Source organism: Pollachius pollachius (genome assembly GCF_949987615.1).
Source record: "Pollachius pollachius genome assembly, chromosome: 1".
In the NCBI taxonomy this organism is placed as follows: Eukaryota; Metazoa; Chordata; class Actinopteri; order Gadiformes; family Gadidae; genus Pollachius; species Pollachius pollachius.
The window spans coordinates 44,481,864-44,505,842 of NC_136934.1; the positions used below are offsets into that span (position 1 = coordinate 44,481,864).

Consider the following 23,979-nt stretch of genomic DNA (forward strand, 5'->3'; position numbering starts at 1 on the left):
ACGGCGGAGCGTATTTAATTTTCCACTCTGGACGGTTGGTTTCAGATTTTTGCGTTTTTAAGCCCCAACAAAGCCGTCACCGTCTAAACGAAAGGCACTTCCGATAAAATATTTTGTCGTTTATACCCGCAAGCGTCCTCGTGTAAACGGGGCCTTAGTTGTTACTTATTGAAACGATAGAGGGCAGCAATGCACTAGCGATGCTTAGCCTTCCCAAGATTAACGATGAAGAAGAAGAAGCCATTTTGGACTGGCGAATTGACGCCGCGGTGTAAACAACACACACATACACAACGTTTTTGTGTCGCCTTGTCTTGCTCTAACGTGACTCTGGTTGGACAGTACAGAATGCTCTTCGACATTGCTTCTATACGACCAAAACCTCATCGTCAGCCGACATTTAAACTGGCTGATGTGTAGCCTTAGGTTGGGGTTGTTCCAGTAATTCAGTAGTGTGTACTTGTTACTGGTTCCATTAACTCAGACGTGTTTCACAAACGGGGAGGATATGTTGGGGAATTTCCGCGAGCGCCTTCACACGGTGCAGCAGGATTTAACGTCCGGGTAAGGAACTCATTCGCTCCCACGTCTTCGCCTTCCAAAGACAACTCGTTTGATTAAAGAAAAAAAAAAAAGAAGGCTGCAAAGGATGTTTAGACATACACGGTGTGTCAGCCTAAGAACAGCCCGTTTTATGATCTGTAACGGTGTGTATGTTGATAGTACGCCGTACTTCCCGGTCATCAATAGTGTATGTTGTTATAGTATGACTAGAGTAAACCCTACAGCTTGTTTAACTGCTCTCATGTGATGCTAGTCACATGCTGGATTTCAGCATGTGATTCTTGGGTTCCTGGGCTCTGCATGAAAAACGTTCAAAGTGATAAAACATTACAAAAAAAAAGAATTTTATCAGGACACATGATAAATTCCTTAATCTGGTATTGTGACCAGTAAATTACATACTTGTTTATCAGATCCAAGATAATTGTTTTTGCTCTGTATTTTTCTTTAATTATTCTGAAGAAGATTTAGTCCTCATTTATTTATAATTGAACCACTCGCCTGTTTTAAATATTACGGCAGTGTCTGATGGAAGGTAAAATAATCAACCTTGTTGTTTTCACCCTCGCTTTTTAAGAATCAAGACTTTGGGCGACAGGTCGAAAGACGTCAAGAGAAGACCCAGGTATGCCCGTTATATATATATAGATGTTTATATATAGATGTTTATATATGTATATATAGATGTATTTGCTCCTTTTGAGTGTTGACATGGGCCAACAGAATATCACAAATATGCCGTGATTAGCAGACACAATATTTCACCCAGTCGCTTATTTCTGTGTAAATGTCGACACTTTATTTCTTTGTAAATGTCCTTAGATTCCAGGAGTTCCCTCCTCAGTTTATTGCTGGATTAGAGCTTCTGAACAGGTAATTGTTGAAGGACACTTTCTCTTACTGTTGGATTGGATGTTTGAAAGAATATGGGGACGCTTCAAATTTGCGTTACTGTGCCTAAAATTAATGGCGAACAAAACTTGAGGATGCAAAGCAGGCTGTGGACTATGAACAGAGAGAGTAACTAATGTATGTGTATTGTTGTATCATCATTTGGCTGTTAATGAGGCAGCTATTACCACCTTCTAGTTTTATTATATTTTATAGGTTCCCAATCTGCTTGAGTGTTGGGATGTACCCCATTTGGCCTTCAGAGCAGCGTAGATATGTCTGGTAATTGATAGCAAGAAATTTGTGATTTGCATTGAAGTTATTAGTGACAGTATCTATCCAAAACGACAGTCTTCTGCATTGTTTGGGAAGGAGCTTTGTCAGTCACCCTGACCTGCCAGGTTGCCAGGTTATATTTCCAAATAAACCGCCATTAACAAACATTACCATTACCATTGTTTCATCAAATAACATCTTGCTTTCAAATTAAACTGCATCTTAATTATTATTACGTAATGAATGTGTGTCTTTGTGTAGGTATGAGGAGAACTGGGTAATCCTCCATAGAAGAACCAAGGACTGTGCTCAGAATGCAGAGGTTTGGGTTATCACTCTCTCTTATGGTCTCTTATGGTTGTGTCAAGATGTTTAAGGGTGTATACATTTTAAGCATAAAATTTAAAGAACTGGTAATTTGCAAAACTAGATCTAGGTCCAAATTGGCCTGAGCCTTATTGTAATGTTATCCATCAGGTCTTTGTTGTTGTTTAAGCAATCCCAAGCTGTTTTAGGTTTCAAGTGCTGCTGAATTTTGCAAACGTATTTGCACCCTTGGTTAAACCAACATTCCACTTGGTTTGTTTAACTCCAAACCTCAATTGATGATGGGGAGTCATACTTCATTTTTTGTTTCCTACATAATAATGTTATAATGTTGACCCTAAACAGGCGAATGTGTGCTCTTAGTTTCCCCTTTTATTGTTTTATTGAAAGAAATCCTTGTGATCTCCTTTTTGAAGTGCATTTTCCAGGATGCATTTAAAGCCGTACTATCGTGGTTGAGGTAAATTGGGGTTATGATCAGTATGCACCTCTCCCTGTCTCCCAGGCTCTGGATGGGGATGTGGTTATGCTGTCAGCTCACTGGGAGAGGAGGAGAACAGCAATGTCACAGATGCAGGAGCAGATCGTGGGTCTTCCAGGCTTCATTGACCAATTAGAGACGGCTTCAGGAAGGATAGGTAAGCTAAAAAAAGGGAGCCTGTTATTCATCACCTGCCCTTTGCAGGTGAGGCAATATTTTTGTCAAATTTGAGGAATCAGAAGGAATTGACAAGCCCGTTTTCAAACACCTCAGTGAGTTTCTCATCAGAGTTATGAAGTATTCAAAAGTGTGAGATATGAGGCTAATATTGAATAATTATCATGAAATATGAATATCTTAAAGGTGTGTTATGTAGGTAAGATCTGACCATTGTAAAGAGAGCAAGATTCTGAGAATAAACGTCTCTTACTATGTTGTAGCTCAAATCTTTATAAAGATGGCCACTTGTGTCTTTTCTTCTGTCTACAGCACATTTAGAAGCAGACTTTGAAGAAATGGAGAGCAGGCTTGCCTACCTTGACACCCTGTGCTCTCAATGTGACCAGCAGAGATTTAAACAACATCACATTAACCAGCTGGAGAAATATAAGAAAAAGAAAAGGTACTGTCTAAATAAATAATTGAGGTGAGAAGAGCAGTTCAATTCAGTACAAAATATAATATATAACAACTTCTACCATGTGTTTGTTTTTTAATAGAAAAGAGCTGGAGGCACTGAAAGGTGAGATGTCAATCATGAGTATTGCGACCTGCATAGAAATGTGTACCAATTTCTTTCTATTATTTATAATGGGTTATGGGCTAAAGCTTGAACCGGGCAACATTTTGAACCGGCATGAGAGAAGTGTGGCAGCATTGTGTCCGAAACCAAACCGACATGACTTTAGCATTAAAATCGTTGAAAGGTGATCCCTGCCCTGGGATAAAATAACAAATAAATATGATATAAAACCGCTTGGAGTAATTGGAGTGTCACCGCTTTTAGCTGTCCTGTTCTCACGGTCCAACCATCAGGCCCAGTGTAAACTGGGATGAAGGCCGTTGAGAGCGACCGCTCCAAATGGTTTTCCATGTTCTTCCAGAGGAGCTGGACTCCGACCACGCCCGGAAGGTGGCAGAGCTGGAGCAGGCCGCGCAGCTCAAGCTGAAGGAGCAGCAGAGGATCCACGAGGAAGCGTTCAAACACGACATGCAGCGCTACCTGTCCACGGGGTACCTGCAGCTCCAGGGTGAGGTTCAGACTGAGAGCTCGCCTGGGAAGAGGATCGCAACCCTCAAGTCACAGACACAGACAAGCCCATCAAGGTTGTGGTATTGTTAACACATCCGTGCTTGTGCATCCTTTTGTACAGAGGAGGTCAGTGGCGGCCAGGTTTGTGCTCTGGATCAGCTGCTGGTGACCGACACGTCAGACCTGGAGGCTCTCGACGACTTCCTCAATTCAAGCTCCAACGACGCCCGCAGCAGCACATCCTCCCTGACCTCTGGTTAGCCCACCCTCTTGTTGATTCTAATGTCCGTGTTAGGGTGTTTCCCTGTTTTTTTTACCAGTGTGTGTGTGTGTTTTATGATTCACAGTATGCTTCACTTGCGTACCGTGAAGCATGGAGCTGGGTAGGCGCATCCCTCCCGGATGCCCTACCGGATGGCTTGAATTCTCTCATAGCAAAGATTGAAGTCACCTTTTTATGAGGATGTAATGTATTTAAGGAACTTAATGTTGCCGTAAAGGCTATAGAAATTGCAAAATGTACACACCAATGCATTTTTAAATGATTGTATTGATTATTTTCCGTAGTGTGTGATAGATAATTACACTACCCAGAAACCATGGCGGTCCTACAGGCACCTGCAAGCTCAGTACCTTCTGGTCTATGGAAGGTCGTAGCGGCTCACTCCCAGCATTAGCTCAGTACCGTCTGGTCTATGGAAGGTCGTAGTGGCTCACTCCCAGCACTAGCTCGGTAGCCTCTAGTCTATGGAAGGTCGTAGTGGCTCACTCCCAGCATTAGCTCAGTACCTTCTGGTCTATGGAAGGTCGTAGTGGCTCACTCCCAGCAATAGCTCAGTAGCTTCTGGTCTATGGAAGGTCATAGCGGGTCACTCCCAGCATTAGCTCAGTAGCTTCTGGTCTATGGAAGGTTGTAGTGGCTCACTCCCAGCACTAGCTCGGTAGCCTCTAGTCTATGGAAGGTCGTAGTGGCTCTCTCCCAGCACTAGCTCGGTAGCCTCTAGTCTATGGAAGGTCGTAGTGGCTCTCTCCCAGCAATAGCTCGGTAGCCTCTAGTCTATGGAAGGTCGTAGTGGCTCACTCCCAGCACTAGCTAAGTAGCTTCTGGTCTATGGAAGGTCGTAGTGGCTCACTCCCAGCACTAGCTCGGTAGCCTCTAGTCTATGGAAGGCCGTAGTGGCTCACTCCCAGCAATAGCTCAGTAGCTTCTGGTCTATGGAAGGTCGTAGTGGCTCACTCCCAGCACTAGCTCGGTAGCCTCTAGTCTATGGATGCTCGTGGCGGCTCACTCCAAGCGCTCCCTCTGTCCAGGTTTTTAATCAGACTGAGCATTTCTTTCAATACTTTCAATGCCCTTCACGGGATTGCTATCATTGATTGAATTAAATGCTGGGGGGCTCAAGTTAAAAATATAATAATTATATAAGAGGAGGATCATTTTGTATATTTATCATATTTTTTATTATATAATTAGGCATTTTCTGGTTGTCTTGCATAGATTTACTAACGATAAATAAGGTGAATATTTTCTCCTTTCTGTCCTGACCTGTGAACATCGATGTAGTGGGGTCGGGTGCTCTAACTCTTCTTCCCTGGTGTGAACAGGACCAGACATTGATTCCTGGTCTTCAGAGTCTCTGAGGGTCTCCACCGGCCACGCCCATCCTGCCAATGAGCCGGATGAGGAGTCCAGGCTCAGCGAGGAGTCTGGCAGCGAGGGCAGCAGCGTCCCTCCGGTCCAATCGGATGAGGACATCCCTCTGGTCCAATCAGACGAGGAGGACATTCAGGCAGACACATTGTTGGCTGTTCTGCCAGAGGATGGTTTGCCAAGGAGCTCTGATGAAAGTGACTCTGGTGGTGATGCAACCACTGGTTAGGGTATTGGAGACCCAAGCAACTTAAAGGTTATTCCGTGTGTGGGTCTGCTGCCCGCTACAGACTAAAATCCCTCAAAGAGAAAAATCATGCTAGACTGAAGGTACACTGAATTGAAAGCCTCTAAAGAAAAACGCTTGCATCCTTAAGTGCAGTATAAATGAGAAAACACTTAACAAGCATTAACGTTTGTAGTTATTCTGTTAGATGTGGCCATTTTGCAAGCATCACAACATTTTGTCACCGAACTCCACATCAGTTGATTTCTGGTCTTGGAAATCCAAGCTAAATATTTTGCAAACCACCTACTACTGCTCTCTATCTAGAGCATGGAGGATATGGAGCTCTGCTTATCTGAGATGAATGGCTGTTTTATTATTAAATAACTTCAATAACCCCTGATGCTGTGTGTGTGTGTGTGTGTTTGAGAGGGGTTCAGAAAATAAACTGCTGATAATATTTATGTTTATGTTGTAACCTGCTTGGGCTTGCCTAGTGTCTAATAGCATTTTCTATTACCATAGCAAAACATATGGACAGTTATCGACTCTCGGGATAAGCAAATGATAATTACATAATCCACATATGTATAAAATGTCTTCCCATATGTATGCTGTAGCACCACTAAAAGCACATGCCCTGTTAGAGCATGAACCAAAACGCTTTGGTAATCTACATTCCATTGCATGACTAGGTAAGGCCTATCAGTGTTGTCAAGGTTGGTGTTATTTGCACAATGCATGTTGATCAAAATCAAAGGAATGCTGATGGGAGTGTTTTATAAAAATGACATACCTTTACCTCTCCTAACCTTTACTTTACTCCCGACATCCACCATAGCCTGGCTAGATTAGATGTTTATGACCTGTTCAATAAATGCAAAAAAAAAGTTTCATTTCAAAAGAAATTACCTTTATTTAATTACTTTGACTGTACTCGCCTACGCCTCATTTAGATAAAAAGTATTGCAGCAAAGTACAACAAAATACTTTTTTTTTTCTTGCTCATACTAGATCACTTTTAAGACAGTTTGTGCAAGATGTGTTAATTTCAGACAGCTATCGCTCAATTTCAATAATTTATTCACGGTGAGACATTTATTTTTAAAAAAAATGTTTTATAGTTTAATCAAAGTACACATTTCTACTCTGTAATGAAAACACGGTTTGAGTGTCAATGTTGAGGCTTGAGATTTTTTCCTTCAGAAGGTATCTTGTAAATTCCCATGACTAAAAGGTAAACATAACTAAACAGGCCAACTTGTACAAAGGACAATCAATGATGATGTACATATGGAGTCGAAAGTGGTTTGATTAGTATGATTCCTGTTGTTTAAATATGTTGCCCTAAAGGCAATAAACCAATGCATCACTCTTGAGTCAATAGTCAGTCTATCACTAATATAATTCTAACATAACTCTACCTTTCCTCAATAGAATGCAGTTGCTTACAGGAATTCAATTGAATTGACCTGTAATAACTGAGCTTGTTATATCGAATATTCAAGTAGAATGTGTGAAAGATCAAGTTAAAAGATTTCCGTAGAAAGTTTTTTTGTATTAAATATTTTGTTTCAAATACTTATCTACATCCTTTGTATTTGACTCATGTGCCTTTCCCTTTCACATTCACTTTAATGTAAAAAATAAAAAGCTTGAGACCAAACGGTGTGTTACGTTAGATCAAGTTATGCCCAAAAAAATCGTTCTTTACACGTCAAATTGGTCTCAAATTGACTGGTGACCAGAAGAATACAGATAGTAGCTGCCATTGAACAAGAAAAAGTAGGATTGAGAACTGGCAAAACCAGTTTACATGCAATTCCATATTATCACTTACAAATCAGTGTTCACTATAATACCCCCAAAAGTACTAGGCAAAGGTGACATTGCCATGTTGTATAAAGCCTCATCCCACAAGGGATGCATGGCAACATTACGGCTTCAGGTTCCTAGGGCTCGTTCTGGTCTTAGCGACAGAGGTAGAAGGCTTTATTGGCCCTTTGGAAGTGGTGTTAGGATTCCTGCCGTTTGGAGCAGTGCCCTTTGATAAGTTCTTACTGAAAGCATTGAATGACTCCTTAGAGGTCCCCCGGCTGGTATTGTCGAAGGGACAGTTGGCTGGAATTGTGAATTTGTTTGTGCTGTTAAGAGTTGGCTTAGCACCCTTGGCAGAACAGTTTGTTCTTTCACCTGAATCTACACTGGTATACGTTAACGATGTATTAGCAGCATTAGCCTTGGCCACTGCCGCTCTGGTGACAGTCCTTGTAGGTGGTGCTGGTTTGGATGGGAGTGAAGCTACATTGCTGTTGTCCTCTTCTGCGGAGCTATTGATGTGGCCTTGACACAACAGAACCTCACTAGCGTCGCTGCAGCTCCTGCGATCTGCCTCACACATCATTTTCCTGCTCCTCAATCTGTCCAGACTAGCGCAGCCCGGGGTCTGTTGTTCGACCTCACCGAGATGACCGCTGACTTCCTGTCCATCTCTTCCTAACGGGTGTTGACAGATGTCCTTCCCGTCCTCACTGAAAAGACAGTCACCGTCCTTACCAACCTCCCCAGTGGCCCCGTCCACCCCGCTCATACATACGGTCCCCTGCGTCGACACCGTGTCTCGCACCGCCACATCCTCCGCATGCCTGACGCTGTCGTCCGCTGCTTCTCTGGCTCCGACACTGCGCTCGTGCCTCGTCGCCTTTTTGGGATCCTTGGGAACAAACCCCAGCCTCTCTCGGAGGACCTCGGTGCCGCGTTGAATGCCCGGCAACGTGATCTTGGAGTCTTTGTGTTGCTGTATCCGGCCGTTCCTCAGGTTGTTGCTGTTGCTGCTTGGCATTGCAAATAGAGCGTTTAAAAGATTAAGACCGGTATCTGGTGGAAGGCCTCTCATTCTCCTGGACAGTCTCACGACCCCAGAATGCTCACTGACGTGTTTGTTCGGGTGCCTCATAGCTGAGCTATTAGCTGCTGGATTTGCATATAGCATTCTGTTCGGGCCTGGTGTTTTGACTGGGGTCCTGGCAGAGTTCTCCCTTGAAGATTGGGAACATGCAAGGTTCCTGAGTTGGCAATGATGAACAGAGGCAATTCTGTGGTTGCAAGCGCCATGCTGGTTCTGAGGCATTCTGTGATTTGTGTATGTTTTAAGGTTTCTACGGGTAATGTGGTGTTTAATGCTAACATGGTGCCTTCTGGGCAAACTAGCTTTGCTCTCCCTAGAATAGGGTCCGGAACGTCTGCTGCTATTGGTCGATTTAGACTTGATGGACGGCGCTTGTAGTACATAGGAAGTGTGTTGATCAGAGAGCCCAGTCACCATGGCAACCTATGACAGGAAGAGCAAAAATAAAGCACGTCAATTTATTTGTGCTCAGGTTAAGTGAGCAATCTCAGCTTTCTCACCTTTCTTAGGACTTGTGGTTAAAAATACATTTATGCAAAACTGTAATGGATACCTTTTGGTTAGTCTATGATTGGCCAAACAAAATATTCTCTCCAAACTGTGGTGGAGTGTGTTAGTAAAGTTTAGCAAGGTGAGTTTAGTGGTGGTATGACAGCAAATATTGCTGATTGCAGCTTCAAGGAAGTTGTTCAACTTGTAATTGCAGTGTAGCCAATCAACATTAGAAAGGTCATCATCCTGCCATCAAACCAAACCCGTCCACCATGAATTGCTCTTAGCCTTACTATGCGTTCACACCAAAAGCTGTTAAGCGTTTTGAGCGATAAACGCCCATTCACTTTCTATTAGACATGAGCGATAAAGCGATAGGAGCGATAAAACGCTTGAGCAATAGCTTTAAAACTGTAAAGCTGTAAATGAGAGTTGAAAACAGCTCAACTCAATGCAAATGAGCTAGTAGCATTTCTGTTCTGCTGTAAATGACCGCCAGCCAATAGGAATGTAGATGTCTCGCTGGCGTGGGTCCCAGTAAACATATGCGAGAACTTTAGTTCCTAGTTCCTACCACACATTTGTTCCTTCATCATGGTGCGTGAGAGAATAATTGCAGCTATTGCAGGGCATCGTATTTGTCCGCGATTGCATAGCCAACGTGGTCTTATTATAGCCCGATCATTAACTAAAAATCACATAGAAAGAATAAAGCATCCAGCATGATTTCAACAATGTATGAGGGCATACGCAATCCGCATTACGCAACAGGGATGGTCGCACAGTGGAATGCTGATGGAAACCAGCGGACGAGCGGTGGGTGGAGATGTGCGCGCATTTCAGAAGCAGGGAGATACCGCACAAAAATCAATTTCTAATTTATCAGTTTGCCGTGTGTCTGCCTGGTACAAATACTCCCGTTGAGCGGATCTTTTCCATAACACACACACACACACACACACACACACACACACACACACACACACACACACACACACACACACACACACACACACGATAGCAATCAACTAAGCTATAATCTAGCATATAAGCAATCGCTCCATTAATTAGTTATTCAGTGTTTCATGTATTTATGCTTATTATTCTTTTTCTATTGACCAAATTTATGACTATCTTGTGTTTTTGTGGCTCGTCATCAGCGGCAGCACTTGCCTCAACTACGAGCGTGCAGGCAAAAAGCGTGGCTCCTTTAAATGGAAAAGCAAAATCGCTAGAGCGATAGGAGCTGTAAATATTTCGGACAACGTTGCCTTTTGAGCTATTCGGCGATTTTGCATCTTTTCAACTTTTTGGTGTGAACATACAGTTAGAGGCAACCATGTCTTCTTTGTTAAAACGCTTATCCACTAAAAAACTTCAGATGGCCTCACTACTTTTACTACGTAAGAACGGCCAGGTATAATCTTGTCCTGACGTACGGTTAACTGTTGCAGTCCCCCTCACCTGCAGGGAGAGCTGGCGAGGTCGCAGGACACGAACCGGCTCTCTCTTCCTCCTCCCCTCGACTCTCCCCCCTGCCCTCTCCTCTCTTCCACCATTCCCCCTCGGCTTCCCTTCTCCTTTCCCCTCCCTCATCTTCCTTTCCCTTAGGCTCAGTTTCCTCGGGGCGAAGGAGGAGGCGGCGGTGGCGTTGGAACACAGTCCGTATCTCCGCTTGCCAGCGGCCTCTGCGTCTCCGGCCCCTCGGAGGAGAAGGGCCGCCACCCCCAGCCTCCTCAGCGGCCTGGGGGCCATGCCGTGGCGGGCTGCGGATAGGGAGGAACAGACTCAAGTTAGAAGGAGAGGTTTGAGGGTCGTTTTGAGTCACATCAAGCTGCAGATCTGGAACTGAAGTAAACTTGTGATTGACTCGGTTAAGGGTGGCATTGCTTGTTAGCGGTACCATATACCTTAATCTAATACCAGGGTTTTCCACAGCACTTAACAGCTTAGGCGGCCGCCTAAGCAACACACGTCTGCTGCCTTAACTACGAAGTTTTATTGAAAATATTATACAAAATCCGACTTCATTCACTCTCTGTGTATAGATCAGGCTGCAGGGAAACAGCCTTACAGCTTGCATGAAAATATAAATATATATAATATAAATGGTCTCCCTGAACCCCACTACTTTAACTTACACATTTTCTGCGGGAAACCCTTAATACCTTAATCTCTAGCATGATGCATAATCATTACAATTTCAAAACAGGCACAATTATTTTTATTTCAGTGAATCTATCTTATCAGAATAGAGAGAGATTCCAAAATGGAAAAAGGGCTATGTTACTATTGTGGACAATTCTGGCAAGAGCGAGATTTGTGCTCACTTCAGACAACAAGTTACCTTTTCTCCTGAAGGCTGTAGTCCTGCCTTTCTCCGTCGTCCGTCCTAGACTGCTGGTAAGACATGAAGTGACAGCGGATTCCTTTTTCCGGCAACTACCTAGGACGGCCATGCTGTTCGGCAATGCCACAGAACCTGTGGAGAAAGAGAAATACAATGCTAGAACCAAAGGTATGGGAGTTTAAATGGCATTGGCCTTTTCTAATGCAAAGTTTGTATTCAGATTAAGGCTGTAAACTACGATTATTTCCATAGTAATTGTTTGTCTCAGTTGCTTGACTCAAGATGGAAATGCATATTTACACAAACACGTACATAAAATAAACATAAAAAAAATCAGTCTAGCTATAACGTGGATCCAAAAGTTTTATTTTGTGTACTATAACTTGTAACTTATAATAACTGGTATGTATGTATGTATGTATGTATGTATGTATGTATGTATGTATGTATGTATGTATGTATGTATGTATGTATGTATGTATGTATGTAAATGTGTGCAAGTGTGTATGTGTGTGTGTTGGTGCACACCTCTCAAACAAAGAAAAGAAAGAAAGTCTTCTGTTTTGGGACGGCGTCTCGTCAGGCAGCTGGAGGTGGAAGAGCTGTGGTTATGTGTGGAGGAAGACGACACTAAAGGTCCTGGAGAACTGGGAGGAGAATGTGCAAACTTTCTCTGAGCCTGAAGCTTCGGCCTGCAGAAACACACACACACACACACACACCCGCGCGTGCACACATGCACGCACACACACATACATATACACACACATACACACCGGACACATGCGCCCATTCTAGTAGGACACCTTAGTGTAATGTGTATACGACCACATGAGTTCAGGTGGTAAATGTGAAGAAAGGAATGGATATCAAATTGTAAGTTTGAAGATAGGTTGAAAGTGTAGTTGGACAGGTTCCTTTCAAGAGCACTTGAGGAGCATCACAGGTTTGCACAGGTCAGTACAGAGTTTAACATGGTGTTTTCTGTTCTTCCATCCGACTCAAGGGATTTATCTCTACAACAAGGAGGATTCCTATAACCTCGACACCTATTCAGGAGGCTTCCTTGCTAGGTACCTACTCAGGAAGCTTCCTTGTTAGATACCTATGTCGTAAAAGTGGTTCAAAGTGAGACAGCCTAACCAGGTAGCAGCACATCGACAAAAAAAGTTGGTCGTTGGTCTATTGACTATGGGCAGTGATGTAAAAGTCACTATGCTAGCTGTTTTTTTTAGCTATGCTAAAATGTGTAAGTGAAGGAAACAAGACAACGGTAAAAGAAACGTTACATTGACAAATTCATTTATTATCTTACACAGTCTTATGGGCCATCCTACAGCGACCTAGGAACCGAGACCGATGCTTCCTTGAAATGTAGGTACCTGGTTATGCTAGCTAGTGAATCGGCTGTGCACGGTGGTCATACACCACCATGTTACCTATATCTGCCACTTGTTTCTGAGGCATTCTCGAAATAGAGACACAGCGGTACCATAGACGTATACACATCTGTAGAACCAAAGCAACAAATGTTTTGGAGCAGCTCACCTCTGGCTGGCAGGGTCATCTCTACCATGACCCATGTTGCCATGACGATGCTGATGATAGGCCTGTAGGGTCAGTCCCTGTCTCTCATTGGTGGATAGCAGGGCTGGACCCTGTCTTGGAGCACCTTGTATGGAGAGAGAAAAAGTATGTTATGAATAATGTATTCTTAAATTTGAATGGCACGTCAATGATTTTTAAGTTCAATTGCTCATTGCTAAATTCATGACCAATGCATTAATAAATGATCTAATCTGAATCCACATATTTGTAGTTGGTAACAGCTGATATAATTGTGTAATACAGATAGATTGTAATCATCATATATGTTGTCCCATAGGTAAAACATTGAATACAACATATACATCAAAACAATATGACTACACACAGCAAAATCCAATATGACTAACTGTGATTGGTGGTTTTTACCATTGAGGCGGGCGGTAGGTGTGTGTGACCTCAGAATCCTGGTGGGGACCATCTGCGTGGATGTGCTTTGCACGACACGAGTGTTGTTCAGCCCTTCCTCACATTTCGGGCCGGTGTCCTGTAGGGCTGGCGAAACTGTGCACTGTGGCTTGGACGTGTTCAAAAACGCGAGAATGCTCTGGGCTCTGTGTGAGCGCAGTGTTCTGGGCTGGGCGGTGGCACCGCCCGGTAATGAGTGGCTGCTCTCTAGCGCGCCTGTCGCTTGTCTTATACGTGCATCCTTGGCTGCTGGCGGGACCTCGACAAGCATCTGTGTGGTTTGAAGACCGTGGCGTTTGCCTTGGGGTGAACAGATGTCTGGGGACATCTGTGGTGGCGTTAGCTCCTCTTCAGGGTTTTCCAGCGTGTGTGTTTGCCAGCGACCCTGCTTTGGATTTGGCACATCTTGGGAGACAGGTGTCTTGTTTTTTGTGCGTGCGTGCGATCTTGGCTTCGGCCGTGGTTTCCTCTGCTGATCCTGTGCCGTGGCCCCTGGTCTCGTTCGGTGTGGCCCCTGGGTGCTTGGGCGCCTGGCGTCCCTGAACTCCTTCAGGGACAGGAAGAGAACCTTCTGGACCATGCGCTCCTCGCACCACGGCATCCCGTCGCTGACGTCCTGCGAGCACACACACGCACACACACATGCAGACACACGCACGCGCATGCACACACACACACACACACACACACACACACACACACACACACACACACACACACACACAAGCGCAAATGCACATCCACGCAAGCAGACACACACACACAAACGTTTCACACATCACATTCCGTTAGTTACCACTAAACTTGATATTGTATGACACAGGAGACAGTTAGGTTTTACTTTGGGACTGAGGATTGTACTCACATATCTCTTCCGAATGATTTTGCGTTTTGGCCTGTCTGTGCTCATCCTGCAGAGGGAGTGGCAACTTTCCCTCTATACCAGGCCTCCACCACCTGTTCTCTGTCCACCGGACCACAGTCCTGACTACAACAGCTCTGCTCCACAAAACAAAAGGGGAGGAATATGAAGAATTATATAGGTACCTAAAGGAGCCCTATTGTTGAGGCTTGTCTATCTATCCATCTGTCTGACTGTCTGTCTGTCTGTCACATAGTCCTAATCGGGATCTACAAAATATTATAACATGCAAATGTTGGTGGGGTAAACATCACGTTGCACCGTTACAGCGAACAATGCAGCCGACTTCAGCTATTGAAATACGTATAGGCCGTCAACGGTCTACTTGTTAATCAAACAAAACGTTTGTTCATGCACAATAACCAAGGCAGGCCTATGGCGAATTGGTGAAATACTTGAACGTCTATTTATGCCTAGTGTATTATTTTCCCTTTCAGCGTTCATGTCACTGCATCGTCTACAACTCCAAGGCGATCACCATCGTGCCGTCGCCAGCATCACTGTCACCGTATCAACCTGGCTGTAGCGTTACACAATATGAATAGAAAGCTATCTCCGATTTAAAAAAATCTGTTAACATCGGGCTGGACTCCCCTTTAAACACTCCCCTTTAAAATGGCACAAAATGTTTCGGACGCACTGTCGCTGTTCACCGTCGGACCGCCGGCCCACATTGAAGGTACTGTAGCTAACGCAAAAAAGCTGATTATATTGAGGTACATACCTAGTGCGGCTCGATACAGTGTCACGTCATGGTACAACCACATGCAGTACGGCTGGCTGTACGGGGTCTTTCATCAGTGTCTACTGCCACGCTGGTAGAACTGCTACATGGGCGCACTGGCCTACACTATCCCTGCAGGCGGAAGGATTCGTTCGGACCCGCTATGAAGGCCGACCGAGCGGTCAGCACGGACCGCACCACAACGACTCGCTTGATTCACACGACGGTCCAAAAGCGCCACGGAGCTGGCCGCATGGCTTCCTCAGCCAACCTGCTAGTGGTTCCCTTCCCTGCAGTATCCCATGGTAGTTCGTGCTCGAGCGTGGCTGTTCAAATGAGCGTGTCTGAGTGTGCGTGTGTGTGTGTGTGTGTGTGTGTGTGTGTGTGTGTGTGTGTGTGTGTGCGCGCGCGCGCCTGTGGTTGTCGGTGTGCGGGTAGTGGCGATGAGGGGAGGCTGACTAAATGAAGGCATGAATTGGTAAATTAGTTGGCCAGGGTTAACATTCTCAAAGGCTATCGGCAAAATGAAGAATGTATAGGCTGTATTTAGATGGCATATCATTTTTCAGGAGTAGGCTAATGAAATCCTATAAATAGATTTTTATCACCTGCAAATTAGACATTTTTCCCTTAAATTGTCACTTACTTCTAACAGATTCTCTTTAGTACAAACATATAACTAATCTTGGTTCAGATTAATAATTTATTCAAACTCCTACTTTACCTATCTCATGTTTATTTTGCATCTTTTCAATAGCATTCTTTTAACTTCATTAAATTGGCTTCATTCGGTAATTTCTTACAGGAACATCATCTAGACCAGGGGTTTTCAAATTATGAGAGAGTGAGCCCCCCCTCAGAGAACAGATTTCAGCTGAGCCCCCCCTCCCAATTTATTTTTCTAAATCCCTGTGTTCTGAAAGATCTTTTAATTATTTTACACATTTTAAACATCTCTGATCATATCTTAAACATCTCTGATCATATTTTACACATTTTAAAGATCTCTGATCATATTTTCTTGAAACATTTTTGAAACATTTTAAACATGCGCGAGAATGCTCTGAGCTCTGCGTGAGCGCAGTGTAACACATTTCTTAACACATTTTAACATCTTTTAAAATTGTAACAAATTGGGCTGTACCCGCTTTGCTTTCATTGGTTATGCAGGTGGAAGAACAAAGTGTAGTGGAACTATGGTTCAATTATAGTCGCTCCACGGTTCAATGCCCAGCACCACCTCGTGAGACCATCCTGATCTGGCAGGTTCACATTATGTTTCCCTCTACAGTCTGTCTATCAGTCTATCAGTCTGACCTCGATCCTGTTGAAAGCCTCTCCCACAGATGTAAACATTATCAGACCAATTAGCGCTAGGGGACGCGAGTTTCAGTTCAGGCCCTGCAGCATCCAGGCCTCCTGCCTGAGGTCTCATTCTCCTTCCCTGTCCAGTGCCCAGGCCTCCTGCCTGAGGTCTTCTGCTTCCTCCCTGTCCAGTGTGGTTGTCACGCCAGGGTGTTGTTCTCCGGGGCTGCAGCTGGACTCTCGCACACACACACACACACACACACACACACACACACACACACACACACACACACACACACACACACACACACACTGTGTGTGTGTGTGTGTTGTACAATACTAAATAACAGTCTTATCTCAGTAATGTCATAGATTACTATGTTGACGATCATCTAAAACAGTGGTTTTCAAGCTGTGAGGCGCGCCTCCCCTGGGGGGCGCCAGAGTTCTTCAGGGGGCGCGCGACGTGAGAAAAAAAGATACCAGAAAAAGTAACGCAAAGAAAACGCAAAGACGAAGACGCGCTGTGTTCGAAATCATTCCCTATTCACTTACTCACTATTCCCTATATAGTGTTTATGATATAGTGCACTATATAGGGAACGAACAAACGAGATTCGGACACTATGCTGAACATTTCTAAACGTCATTTGCGTCAGTAAATGCGCCGGGTATTTGTGTAACGCAGACAGCTGCGGCTACATCATGTAAACAAACCGGGCACCCACGAGGAAAACTGGAGGTTGTATTGATGTTGAAAGTTACATTTCCTTGATCAAGTTTTTTTTTTTTAATTAATTTTGAATGTTACATTTTCTATGTTAAATCCCAAATAAATTGTTGACATTTCTATTCGTTTTCACGGTTATTCAGCTTCTTATTCTCCGGAAAACACGACCGCATTGCATTGTAGTATACGGGAGTGTGTACGGAACATCGTATGTTCACTCAAACTTTGGGTATTTTAAGCCCACTATATAGTGCATGAAATTTACCACTGAGAATTCGAAAACCACTAAAAAATGGCGAGCACCCTATATAGTGCGCTATATCCTTGATAGAGAACGATTTCGAACACAGCTACGCAAACTCATTTCTCCCACTAAAGTTGAGGTGAGCTAAAAAGGAGACGAAACTGGCAGTTTACAGATTAAGATGTTCATGTATTTTAAAAACGTTAAGCAAAAACATGCTTAGATAAAGATGTTAAAATGTGTTAAGAAATGTGTTTAAAAACACAAAGTTGTTTAGAATGTTTCAAAAATATGTTTAAAATGTTTCAAAAATGTTTCAAAAAAATATGATCAGAGATCTTTAAAATGTGTAAAATATGATCAGAGATGTTTAAGATATGATCAGAGATGTTTAAAATGTGTAAAATAATTAAAAGATCTTTCAAAACACAGGGATTTAGAAAAAAAAATTGTGGGGGGGGGGGGCTCAGCTGAAATTTGTTCTCTGAGGGGGGGGCTCACTCTCTCATACTTTGAAAACCCCTGATCTAAGACATAGAAGCACGTTTTAAAGTAAGAAAGGAGTTGAGGTTTCACACATATATATATATATATATATATATATATATACTAAATCAGCACTCTTTATATTTGAGATGAAGTTCATGTGTTTGAAATGATATATATCTTTTTTGTAATTAAATATGCTTTCAAAAGTACACTGAAGCAAAATGAAAATGTTGCTTCATGAAAATAATGCTTATAAGTTCACTAAATTAACACTAAAAGTATTCGCTATAAATAAACTTTTTAAAAGTACTATTAACAATACAGTAACAAATAAGGACACATTCTATAAGTACACTGAAATAACAATTAATTTGGCATTTGAAGTTGAACTTAATAAAATCTTTTTAGAAGTACACTTTAAAAGTAAATGTTAAATTTAAGCAACAAAAAAATTAAATTACTGGCTTCATTCAGTTTTAATATAATATTTAAATAATTCAGCACACAATATCTGTTCTTGTATAGAGCTCTGAAACATGCAGTATTATTAAATTAGGAAATGTCAATCATGTCAAATTGCTGCCATAATTAAAAGCATTAAGTAAATGTTACATTCATAACTCATAAGTTTACAGCTACCGTACATTTTTTGCATATTTCCATAGGTCCATGAGCGTAGGTTTGGCCTGAGCTTTGGTGGGGACACGACCCACAGTACCGGAATTTAACCCTTTGTGTTTTTTTTCGTTTCAACCTGGATATCGGTGGGGACATTTCAGTCGTCATTTGACGTTGGTGGGGAAACGTCCCCTGGTCCCCACCCAAATCTACACCGATGTATACTTCACATTGTTGTTATTGTAGTATGCATGTCCTATTCTAGTTTTGAAACAAATGAAGTTTATTTTCTCCATGCAATCCCTAAGCTCCAGGTTGTTGTTCTTCTTGTGTCGGGTTCCACAATGTTTCCACTCGGGGGCGCAATGTGGAAGACCTTGGTACTGCATCTCCTCCCCATCGGCCCACTTCCACTCGCCAGCAAGAAAACGAAGGCCTATCCAAACCTGACAGAAAGAGTGTTTGAAAGCAATTAATTAGAGAATATATTTCATAAACTAAAAAACAACAACAAGGTAAATATTAATATTAGATATTTTAAAATGTAAATACGTTGACTAAATACCATAGATATCCAAACCACCAAAAACAGGAAGTAGCGAGGTAATAAATAACTAACATTTAATTTGCTTTATATCGCTCCTTTCAATGATCCCAATGTGCTTCACAGTCAGAGTAGAAGGATACATTTGTGTTGATGGGTGTGTATTTTTCAGATCTCACAGGCTACAGACCTCATTGGTCACAGCCGTCTGAACATGCAGGTTGGCGTATCTGTGGTCGTACGCTGAGCTGCTCCAAAACATTAGTTGCTTTCGCTGAAAATCAGGTCATACTTGAAATAATTGTCATCAAGGTCCCGACAGTGCTGCAGGGCTTCCTCCCAGGTCTTGTTCTCTCTGATCGTGGTTAAGGGTTCATCATAGCACACAAAAGGGTAGGCCTTGTCACATCGATCAGCAACCAAGCCATTTGTTTCCTCATTATATAGGCCACAGTCGGAGCTCAGCGGTTGGTGTTGCGGGAACCACTCGTAGGAATCAGATGGCTCTCCAGTCCACCTCCAGATTCCGTCCACCTCTCTGTGCAAGCCAACCCAACCGTCAGCGTCTTCAAAGTCTTGGATATTCGTGCTATTAACGGTAGAAAGTTCCTCATTGCCACGTCAACATAAATCATTAGCTTTGTCCCAGGGAACTGTTCCTCTGTTTAAGACATTATTTGAAGAACAGTAAAAGCTCATTCTTTTGGAACATAATTCAGTACGCATATATGTTTCCCCATCTTCTTCGGTTTTTGCCTGTGCACAATCCTCGCAGTCGATATCAATCCCGTCTGCGTTGTAACTAACAAACCAAGACAAGCAATGCACGCGCGCGCACACGCGCGCACACGCGCACACACGCACACACACGCACACACACACACACACACACACACACACACGATTGGTTTTAATGATAGTAATGCAATTAATTGTGTATTATTGAGATATGGTTTATGGTTATGGTTTTACCAGCTAAATCAGCTGTAATCAAAAGCTTCTTGTGCATATCTATTATGAGTTGTCATGGAAATTTCTGGTCTACAGTTCTATTTGATCGTTGGTTCTTGCTCTGTAGCGCATTGATTTGAAACTGCTAAAAGGCAGAGGTGTGTTATTGAAAGATAAAGGCCACCCTTGGAACGTTATTAACCAATCAGGATCATTATTTAACAATCGGGGTCCTGCATCACCCTATTGGGTGAGCAGGATTTATTTTGCAATAATGACTGTGTCTGTCCATTGACTATAGAGCTGGATCCCTAGCCACTGTATATCAGTGGGCTGCTAATCATAAACTACAGACTGTAGAATGCCGTCATTTACCAGATTTATCGGAGTCGAGAATCTCAAGAAGTGCAAGATACACAATATAATCATAATACATTTTAAAGCTAGTAGTGCCATGTGTATGGACGGAGTAATTAATATTCATAGTAATGAGGACATTTTTATTTGACCACCACTAGGTGTGCTGTCATGCTGATTTGACCATATTTAAAATGTCTAGTTGACTACCTGTGGTGTAATGTAGGGCTATATTGGTTCCATTTTAGATGAAGGAATTTAGAAAAGACTGATGAACCAATGTAAAAGTTCCTTCTTACCTTTCTATCCAACTCCATGGCCTACTGTTTGCAGGGTCTCTTTTTAAACCAACCCATGCCTTAAGAAGAATTCCAAGAGAGTCTAGGGCACGCTGATCCTCAGGCAAAAAAGATAACAAATCAGTATATCTACTTTGGCAGTACTGAGGGGATTCTCTCCAGTTCGTGTTCAACAAGGTAGATCCATTTTAGCAATTTCAACTTCAAGCTAACGCAGGAAATTGACCAAACGAAGATTAGAAGTTTGAAGGAGCTTGTCACTCCGGCCATGACAGGATTTCAAATGTTTACATCCAGTAGCACTTGGAACTAGGCTATATGCTGTCGAACCGAAGACGTGTGGCAAATAGAAAAGTAAAGAAAGCCTAAAAAAGAAACCCTTAGGCATCAAGCAGGAGTTCTGCTTTTTGATGTGGTAGTTTCAATACCTGCCACCTACTATCCAGTCTAGTGTTTAGAGAGAGCCAAGAGAAGGTTGGGCTGAGCCACTATGTCAGCTTCAGCTTCTGACCAATCTCCAGCAGCAAGTCAGTATGGTGTGTAGAGCTCAGTCCCCCTGACCACTAAACGATGAGGGGACGTGTGTTATAACTACTACCTAGTAGCCACACCTGAATACACCCAGCAGACCAATCAAATCTCGTCACAGCAGAACCCCTTACTGTAACCTCGACCAGTGACGTTGTCTTCCGACACGCGCACATTCACATGCACATTTTTGGAGCCTAGCAGAGTCTTCTATCTCTCTGTATCTCAGGCTAACAAATATGTTTTATGTCATCTTGTATGACGGTGCCATTTGTCTTGAAGAAAATGTGTCTGAGTTTTTTATTGGCTGTTATTGCAGTGGTGCCCCTATGGTTGCCGAGGCCACCCTGATGCATTTGCTCTCATTCAAATCATGACATTCAAATATGATTTGTGTCCATGCTTGGATGAAACAATTGAGGCTACAAGTAAATCCGCATTTGAATCCTTAAGAGGCTATTTACAGCACACTCAAAAACTAAATTAAAGCATGAAACAACATTTAAATGTTCATTAAACGCCTTCTATCCTATTCTACAGAAATCTGCATTCAAATTTGTATGTAATGTCCCATTGCGTAATGTTACATTTGGTGGTTCACAACATAAATTATGGCTCATATGTTTTCCTTAGGTTTGTTCAAGCAAAGGTTATAGTTGTTGCTAGTTGTTATGCATTTGTCCGAGAATATAACACACACACACACACTTGATGCAAATGAGATGCCTTATTTGTAAAGATTTAGTGTATGTCTCGTGGATGGCTGGTTTAAGTAACCTCACTTGGCCGAAGCCAGACTGATTAGACTCTGTGGCTGGGTGAGGCTGCACACATATGGGGCATTGGAAAAACATGAACACAGGTTAAACCAGCCGGGACACACATTTAAGAGGACTCAGACATGACAGCAAGGATCACCTGCTTTACATTATCCATCAATCTACACTAAACCAGTTTTCAATATCATCACCCTGTGTCCTGGCTTTGGAGAGGCCCAGTTAAAGCCACCAAGGGGGCGTGTGGTACTGACATTGCTAGAATGGCGCACAATGTGATGCCTCTCCCAACCAGACCACAGAAGGGATGTCTTAGGAAGCACTGGGCTACCGGCAGCAGCGAAGAAACCACAATCCAGCACCAGCCCTTTCCCAGAGGGCTGGGAATCTCATCATCATGACTTTTTCCCTCTTGGCACACTAGTGGCTTTGGGGTGCTCATGTCTGAACTTATGGTCCAGCACTCGCAGTGCGAGGTCGCAGTGCAGCGCCCAGGGAGTAGGTGGGGGTTTCAGGTGGCTTTGCTGGAGGACACCACATCTGTGGATGAGGACGTAGGAGGGTGCTGCACAACTACTCCCCCCTCCACATTTTTTGTGTACCGGTCTGGACTCGAACCGGCCACCCTCTGATTGGGGGTCCAACTCCTTAAGCAGTAGGCCACGGATGCCTCATGTCTGTGGACCCCAGCGGGCGACAGGGGGGGCACTGCAGCAACAGAGGCAACCATCTGAAGCTAACTCCACCTGGTGTTGATTGTCCACTGCAATACTTCTACAGAGAGCAAACCAAGTGAAGTGGGAAAAGACAAAGTAAACAAATGAAGTGTTTTGTACAGAGAATGAATTATTAAAATCATTGAAATTCAAATATGATTTGTTTCCAGTCTGCTCGCACAAGGCGAATGAGGCTACAAGCAAGTAGCAGAATTTAAATCCTTAAAAGGGTATTTACTGCGTGCTGAATAAAAAAGAAATATTCTGTTTTTGGCAGTATGTAATGTACCTCGTTGGTTCTCTACACAAACGATATCTCAAACATGTTTGTTATTACGCAGAGGTTTTGGATCCACTATGTGGACTGTGTCCACATAGTGATGCCTTTGTAAAAGTAATAAGCAGACCTAGATTTAAAGACACAAATTGTCATATTTACTGTTTGTGTACCTTAATTGTGATTTTTTTGCTTTGTATTAAATTGACCATGCAACCCAGTTTGCTGTTAGTTTGAGGCTATAGCTTATACTTTTAAGTCTAGGTGTCCAGGAATTTAGTGACACTGCTCTATACAGTGTATGTCAATGCTAGGATTCAACACTTTAATTAGTGTTTGATAATGCTGGGATGTGACACTGGCACATACAGTCTATGTTAATGCTGGGATGTGACACTGGCACATACAGTCTATGTTAATGCTGGGATGTGACACTGGCACATAGTCTATGTTAATGCTGGGATGTGACACTGGCACATACAGTCTGTTAATGCTGGGATGTTTGCTTCGGAGGGAGAGGGAAGCTAAACAACCAAAACAACCTCCCCTCCCTCCCTCCAAATGTTGCATTTCAGGCATCTGTGATTGGTCAGAAATTAGCATGGAGAAAAATATTAATTATCTTGTACGACGCAGGAGATATTAGATATTTTCACACAACATTTGACACACTGATAGATGTCCAAATTCACACTGAAATAGTAGCTCTGAAAATGTCCCTGCTACAGCCCGTATAAAAGAAGAAGTTCAGTGTTTCACAATTTTTATTTTTTCATTCTCGTTACTCAGCAACATTACAGTAGCTCCGTAGCACATCTGTCTCCTCCTTCCACCCAGCCGTCAGTGCACATCGATAGGGGACATGGATGGATACAGTAGTTTGGATGTTAATCTGCCACAACAACTTAAACACTTAAAGAGAGACAGCTGGACTCGGAGAGGCACACGGACACAAGAAACACTTCCACCGACTCACCACCTAATCAGCAAAGAAAACAGAAACTAAACATTTGACGACAGAGTGACGGTGTCAACCCCCTCGGATCGCGCTTCGGCGGCCCCCTA

General features: G+C 43.0%; 2 protein-coding genes across 4 annotated transcripts; one reads left to right on the plus strand and one right to left on the minus strand.

The window, feature by feature from the left end:
• The first annotated feature begins 266 nt into the window (after positions 1-266).
• On the plus strand, positions 267-6,292 carry dtnbp1a (dystrobrevin binding protein 1a). Of its 2 annotated transcripts, XM_079748253.1 has the most exons (10): positions 267-564; positions 1,142-1,189; positions 1,387-1,437; positions 1,993-2,053; positions 2,564-2,696; positions 3,029-3,161; positions 3,259-3,281; positions 3,643-3,789; positions 3,913-4,047; positions 5,397-6,290. In XM_079748253.1, the coding sequence occupies exons 1-10, from the start codon at positions 509-511 to the stop codon at positions 5,669-5,671; spliced, it is 1,062 nt and encodes a 353-aa protein (XP_079604379.1). In that variant the 5' UTR covers positions 267-508; the 3' UTR covers positions 5,672-6,290. The 2 variants fall into 2 exon arrangements, with proteins under 2 accessions (XP_079604379.1, XP_079604380.1); XM_079748254.1 differs by lacking the exons at positions 267-564; positions 1,993-2,053 and having other exon boundaries at positions 1,147-1,189; positions 5,397-6,292.
• A 199-nt stretch (positions 6,293-6,491) lies between these two features.
• LOC307084040 (uncharacterized protein) lies at positions 6,492-15,345 on the minus strand. 2 transcript variants are annotated; one of them, XM_079748158.1, is made up of 8 exons: positions 15,078-15,345; positions 14,297-14,430; positions 13,393-14,047; positions 12,967-13,090; positions 11,947-12,005; positions 11,416-11,550; positions 10,533-10,834; positions 6,492-8,999 (listed from the first exon to the last, which is right to left on the minus strand). In XM_079748158.1, exons 2-8 carry the CDS (start codon positions 14,339-14,341, stop codon positions 7,605-7,607), a joined length of 2,715 nt encoding a protein of 904 aa, XP_079604284.1. In that variant the 5' UTR covers positions 14,342-14,430; positions 15,078-15,345; the 3' UTR covers positions 6,492-7,604. The 2 variants fall into 2 exon arrangements, with proteins under 2 accessions (XP_079604284.1, XP_079604283.1); XM_079748157.1 differs by having other exon boundaries at positions 11,947-12,110.
• Positions 15,346-23,979: the final 8,634 nt, after the last annotated feature.